Here is a 6,693-nt window from a genome sequence, read left to right as displayed (position 1 = left end):
GCGGGTCGATAAAATTCTGCTTGACCTCGATGTCCAGCGAGTCCTTCACCTCGGCCAGGCGCTTCATGGACTCGCCCGCATCCAGCAGGGCGTCACCTGGGAGGCGCAGGTGTCACAGCCAGAGCGGCCTCCGTGACCCAAGCGCACACTCTGCCGGCCGGCACAGTCCCTCCAGCCCCTCCACTCACCGAAGTTGGACTCGCCGCCCAGCTCCTTCCCGTGGCGGACCATGCATTCGCCCAGCAGCCCCTCCGACTGCGGATAGCCAGGGTTCTTCACCTGGCCCCGGATCTTGGACACCGTGTTGAGCATTGTCAGCTTGGCCCGAGAGGCTGCAACAGGATGGGCCGGTGGGTGCCCTGGAGCCTCTCACACCGTCCTAAAGCTCAGCTGGCTCAGGCGGCCGCAGGAGGACAGGTAGTGCCCGCGAGAGGGGACCAGTCCCTTTTGGGACCAAGAGCTGCCTGTCCCTCATCTGTGGCACAGGGGTGAGGGGTCTGCTGCTGGTTTTGCTGTCTGCCTCACGTTCCTTGCTTCCCACCGCAGCAAGCAGCATTTGGTCTGTCCTGGTAAAAGATCCCACCTCCCTCTCTGCCCGGGACACCTGTGCCCACTCCGAGGGCAGAGCCGGGCCAGGTCCATGGGATTGGCAGCCCCTGCACACTGGGCCCAAGTCAGTGTGGGAAGCAAGGGCACAGCCCAGACAGCCCGAGGACCTCTGTGCCTGGCCAAGCCTGCAGCCCGCCTCATTCCCACCTCATGCTGTGGTGACACACAGGTTCCTGAAGGACACGGGAGACCCGAGGGGCCAGGCAGCCAGGTAGGCTGGTGTCCTACCTGGGTTGGGCTGCAGGTACTCAATGGTTCTGACCAGCACTTCTGCCACGGCCTTGCTGGTGACATCCACCTTCTGTGACGACAGGTAGTGAGTGTGCTTCCCAGCTCCCCACCTGGTCCTTGGAGCCCACATCTTCTGACACCTGTGGCACCCCTTAGCCCTGCTGGGTTGCCTGCATCCTGCAGAGCTGGGCTTTTCCTTACCTTCTCCATCTCCTTGAAGTCATCGTCCAGCTTGGTCCCCTCAGCACCTCCGACTTTCTCACTGACCAGCTGGAGGACAGAGGGGGGAGATATGAGCCAGAAGGGACCAAGTGGGCAGGACAGCGCTGTGCCTGCCAGGGACACTGAAGCTACCAGTGACCGTGAGACCGCGCAGCTGGTGAGCAGGGGCAGCCCAGGTGGCTCTGCACGACACCGTGGGAGCCCCATGACCGTGACTGGACGCTGCAGGGACAGGGCGACCGACCCACTGCTGCTGTGACCCCACCCGGCCCCCAGCACAGGAACAGCTGAGATGCGCACACAGCCTGCTGTCAGGGTCTACACCTTCCTTCACAGACTTGGTACACTGTCTTCAAAAGGTGTCCCCGAACGGTGGGCGTGATGGCGCACACCTGTCATCCCAGCACTCGGGAGGCTGAGGCAGGAGGATCGCTGTGAGTTCGAGACCAGCCAGGGGTGCACAGTGAGTTCCAGGTCAGTCTCAACTACAGAGTGAGACCCTGACTCAAAAACACAAAAACAAGTCGTCCCCGACACTGTGATACAAAGAGGGAGCACGGGCCCACTGCTAGTCTGGTGTCTCCAGTGTGCATAGCCCTTCCCTCCTGGGTCCACCACCGGAAGGCATGACACAACTGAAAGGACCAGGCCTGTGTAATGTGCTGGCCAAGCACGTATGTGTGCAACGCCCCCACATGCACCGGGCTGCGGCCAGAGCAGATCGCCCCATAGTCAGCTGGGGTACACCTGTCAGGCTCCCGGGCTTACAGGAGGGCAAGGGGTGCTGTGAGGGTCCCTGTGGCTGTGCTGTGGGGTCCACAGGCCAGTCAGGACCCCTCTGGGCTCAAGGGCCAACAGCTCCCAACCCAGCTGCACCCCAGGAGTCAGGAAGGAAGGGGGCGGGGAGGGGACACCGTGGCCACCCGCGGCTGCCTCCTGTTTTGGCTAAAGGCACCAGGACAGGCCTGGCACCTCCCTAGGTGTTTCTGGGGCGTTCCACTGTATTTTACAGGACAGTTTCACTTCTCTGCTTGTGGTAAGATGGGGGTGGCTGGGGCCTCCCATGAGACCTGGCTCTTCCTGTAAACGGAGAGACCTGAAGCCATCGGAGCCCAAGACCGCAGCTTCCGGGAGAGGGCTCTGCACTGAGCACCCTGTCTGCACACAGGGGTTCTGGGATCTGCTAGACCTACCTTGGCCACTGCCCTGGGTCCCAGGGAACTCAGCCTTCCTGAGCCCCAGTGCACCCACCACCCGTGCTCTTGGGGCACCCAGGAGGCTGGACCCCAGCTCCCGGGAGGGTACAGACTACTCCCCCCAGCTCACGGTCCAGCACAAGTGTATGGAGCGGCTATGGAGAAAAGGTGGGAAAAGCAAAGGTGCCTCGTGCCAGCAACAGCTCAGCGACCACACAGAGGGTGAGGCGGCCTGACCCAGTGGTGCAGGCCTGTCCTGTCAGCACACCGGGATGCTGAGGCTCGCTCTGGGAAACCTAGCAGGACTGCACAAAATGAAAAGTGAGAAGGGCTAGGGAGGTGGCACAGGGCAAAGGTCCTGCGCTCAATCCATGGGGTGCCTGCATGTGGGCTCCCCGGGGACCAGACCTGCAGACAGGGCCGTGGCCCCGAAGAGGGCCACAGCTGAGCAGGATGTCACATGGGTTACCAGAAAGCACCTCTGGGCCCCTGCACGCAGGGAGGGGAGCCTGGGGGGCTGGGAAGGCTTCCCGAGGGGGGTGGCCGTGACCCTCGGCTCCCTCTGCAGTGTGACAGTGGTTGCAGAGCTTCCGGCCTCACAGGACACAGTGAGGGGCAGAGACTGGAGTGCAAGCCCGCTCTGCCTCCCCACAGCCAACAGCCAGGCTGCCGCCAGGGGCCCCAGCAGGGCTCACAGGTGACCAGAAACCTGAGGTTTCCCAGGGACCCAGAGGCATCTCTGGCGGCCACTTGGTGGTGGCAGGAGGAGCAACTTGAGTCAGTTCAAATCCTGAGCCTGGGGCTGCTGCCAGTGGAAAGTCTGGTCATTTAATCATCCCAGCTGGGAAACCGGGTCAATAGGCTCAGAAAGCGGGTGGGCCAACTGCAGGCTCAGTGACCAGGGGAGTGTGGGGGTCAAAGCGGCGAGGCACACTCACGCAGGCTTGTCACCCCAAACATCCAGGAGGCCAAGGCAGGGGGACCACAAGGTCAACTTAGCGAGACTTGGCATCCAAATCACATAAAAAATGGGCTGAGGCTGTAGCTCAGTGGTGAGTGCCTGCCTGTTCCATCCCCAGTGCCTTGGAAAAAAAAATCGGGCAGGGGTTACCCAAGCCGCTGGGTACTCACTGCCCGACAGCAGCACCGCACTTCCTGGGTAGAGGCCAGCTCCCGGGACCTTGTCCTCTCCGGGCCAATCCTGCCCTTGGCCCCGTGACCTGCACCCGTGGGTCTCTCAAAGGCTGGGACCGAGTCCCACCTCCCTCTTACAGAGGGCATTTGGGACACGTACCACGCCAGGGCCTTGGTACTCGCTGTGCCACCGCTGTGTCACACAGACCCCACTGGGATGAGACCAAGACCAAGGGATGAGGAGGCCAAAGCACTCACAGGCCTCGGAGCCACGTGACAGCCCTCTCCACCCTCGCGTGGCCTGTAACCTTGGAGCGGGCATCACACGGGAATCGGGGCCTGCAGGGGCAGTCAGGCTGGGAGGCCTTGGAGCCGTCTGACGAGTATGGGTGTTCCGGGTGACTGAGCCAACCCAGACACGATGAGCCACCCTGCAGGGGAGAGCAGGGCGGGCCGTGGGGACACACGCCATCTCCCATCCTCCAGTCTTCCCCCTTACTGCAACCCAGAAATTGTGCACCCAGAGGCTGCGGCCTGGCCTCCGCCAGGCTACTGCAGAGGCTCTGGATGGCCCACCAGGTCCTGCAGGCACCACCACCCAGGAGGCAAACTGACAGGATCTGTGAGGGCCTGAGAGCCTCTCGGTGGCTGAACCAGGAGGGAGGGATGAGGCCATGGCAATGCTGCTTGTGCCAAGGGACTCTTCTTGTCCCAACTGTAAGGGGTCACGGGGTGGAAAGCAGTCCTCAGTCTGAGTCGGGGAGTGGGAGGACCCTGTGTCTTGGCCTTTATCCATTACATATTTGGAAGCTGACTGACGTGAGCCACTATCCGCTTTTGTCATCACAGGAAGGAAGTGTCCTGCACGGCGCAACTCTCTGTGGCACACGGGGACCCTCACGGCTCTGGCCATGCAGGGCAGATGCCCTCTCCTCCATCCCCTGCAGCCCACGGCTTTAGAAAGCGGCCTTGTGAACAGCAGCAGAGTGACGATGAGTCGAGAACAGGAAGAGGCTTCCCAGGGGACCCCAAAACAGGCTCCACCACCCACCCACCACAGGCCCCAAGGGATAGGCGCAGACCCACAGACCCCCTCCAAGGGCAGGCCGGGGTTATGTGGGAACCGAACTCTGGGGGCACAAGAATGGTGGTACTGAGAGTCCGGCCACTTCCGCTCGTCCCCAGTGGCCTGAGGATCCCTCTTGGTGCCCACAGGCCGTGAGGCCACAGCTCCCACCCCTTGCTGGGACAAAGGGTGGACCCTGAACCACGCATCTGTGACTGACCCCAAGGGGACCGGGAGCAGAGAGGGCGTTGGAGCCAGAAGGGCGTTACTTTAGACAGAAGTGACCATGGCAATGGGACAACATGCTCAGCGGCTGTCAGGCAGTGACCCTACAAGAGGCAGCTCTGCATGTCACTGTCCCTCTGAGGGATGCAGTCTGGGGGCCAGAGGTCCCATCAACCCTCTACTTAGGCTGGGAAGAACTCAGTGACAGGAGGTCACCTGCACTGGCATCCACAGGGCCCTCCCAGTGCAGCAGGCCTCCTGCGGGTACCCCTGCCCCTGCCCCTGCCCCCAGGGTCTGGCCTGACTGGTTCCTGCTTGGTTCTTGGTGTCCTGGGCTCCAGTATGACTTCCTGTTACGCCTCCTGAGCCTTTCCAAGTGTGTGTTCTGACTCCTCTGTATCCTCATTTATCCCCGCATGCCGGCCAGTTTCCTACTGCTAAGGCAAGTCTTGAGGGTCCAGGGGGTGACTCCCCTCTCCCGACACTGGCTGACCCAGGGGCTCTGCCTGGAACTCGTCCTCTGGTGGCTGGTGGCCCTCACTGCCCCAGGCCCTGGCCTCTGTCTGCACCCAGCGCTCTCTGACGCGGTCAGGGTGGAGCTGGCCGAGTCCCAGCTCCTGCCTTGCTGCCTGGTGCTGTGGTGACCCGGGGTGGAACTGTGAGCAGCGACCACAGAGCAGGTTAGGGGGCCACACAGCGGGGGGGTGGCAGGGCTTTTCCCTGCCGCCAGTCCCCAGGACGATGAGCCAGGGCGGGTGCGTCGCTGTGCTCCTCCAGAAGTGACTCAGCATCAGGCGGGAGGACTCACTCTGCCTGGCGTAGCTCCCGTGGGTGGTGAGAGGAGGGGACAGGCTGAGGGTGGAGCGGGGCAGAGCCTAACCCTCCTGACACCGTGGCGGGGCAGACCATGGTCTGGGTCTCAGCTCCAGTGACCCGAGTCCCCCCCCCATGAAACCAGGGTGGCCTGGGTCCCACTGGGACAATCTACCACACCACGGTTTCCATCTGAGTTGCCTGGCTGACCCCAAAGCACTGAAACACTTAATGGAATCTGACCCCCTCGCTCGTTCCCGGTTGGTGAACCAGGCCCCAGGCAGATCCCACCGAGTTGGGGGACACAGCGGGGCTGCAGGCTGGGAGGCTGGACTATGGACAGCCTGCCAGGCCAACACACAGCAGACGACACCCCACTCCTGCTACCCAGTCGCCATCCACAAGGGGTAGATAGTCTGCTGGGCCACCATGCCCACCTGCAGCATCTGGGCAGGCGTCTCCACACCCTGGTCCACTGCGTGATGACGCCAGACAGGAGGGGAGCTGAGGGAAGCCTGGGCCCAGATGTCCTGAGTCCCCTCCCACACCTGACTGACCCCCGTTTTCTAGACCCACACTATAGGGGTGCCGGGAGAGGATGCACGGTGAGCCCGCAGGTGCCTGAGGTCAGCTCCAGATTAGGACACCGCCCCTGCTCCTACCCCTGCCGGGCAAGGTCAGGGGTATGGTGCCGCCTGGCATCCAACCCTGCACTCCAGGGCATGCATGGTCAGCATGGCCACACAGTGCTGCGGGGGTGGCCCTGGAAGCCCTGGGCCCAGCTGTGTAAGGAAACGGGTGACATCCACTGTGTGAGGTGGCACAGAAGAGACAGCCTGTGTCCGAAGCCTGGGCTGGCACAAAGCCTCAACAAGCACCAAGAACATGCTGGACAGGGGGCCAGTCAGGGCACAGAAGGTGCCCGTATCTCACGATACACAGAGGGCACCAGGCATGACAGTGGCTCTGCACAGGGCACAGTGGGGACAGGTGAAAGGCAAGGGTCCTGGGTCCTGCCAGGCATCCAAGACGTAGACTTCCCCTTACTGGGAAGTGCAGAGAACAGCCTGACCCGGGACTCTGAGCTGTGTGGGATGGGCATGCGCTTGGTCCCCCAGACTGATTTACCCCAGGCCGGGGCACAGGGACTGCTGGAGGCTCCTATCAGGACCTCTCAGCTCGCCAAGGATCCAGGGA

At 62.6% G+C, this 6,693-nt stretch overlaps 1 protein-coding gene across 2 annotated transcripts in view; it reads right to left on the bottom strand.

The window, feature by feature from the left end:
• The window catches only part of Sh3gl1 (SH3 domain containing GRB2 like 1, endophilin A2), a 3,524-nt gene extending 2,032 nt beyond the window's left edge, over positions 1-1,492 (bottom strand). The window contains exons 1-4 of one of the 2 annotated variants that reach the window (XM_033759377.1): positions 1,042-1,492; positions 838-910; positions 189-332; positions 1-96 (exon numbers count right to left, since the gene is read on the bottom strand). The exon at positions 1-96 is cut by the window's left edge and continues 21 nt beyond it. In XM_033759377.1, the coding sequence (XP_033615268.1) occupies positions 1-96; positions 189-332; positions 838-910; positions 1,042-1,269 (541 nt within the window). In that variant the 5' untranslated portion in view covers positions 1,270-1,492. The remainder of the gene's footprint in view (positions 97-188; positions 333-837; positions 911-1,041) is intronic. The other variant, XM_033759378.1, reaches the window with a different exon arrangement.
• Positions 1,493-6,693: the final 5,201 nt, after the last annotated feature.

Source organism: Fukomys damarensis, unplaced genomic scaffold (genome assembly GCF_012274545.1).
Source record: "Fukomys damarensis isolate Sample0158 unplaced genomic scaffold, DMR_v1.0_HiC HiC_scaffold_37, whole genome shotgun sequence".
NCBI lineage: Eukaryota > Metazoa > Chordata > Mammalia > Rodentia > Bathyergidae > Fukomys > Fukomys damarensis.
The sequence above is the reverse complement of the archived record's forward strand: the minus strand, read 5'-3'. Positions and strand labels throughout refer to the sequence as shown.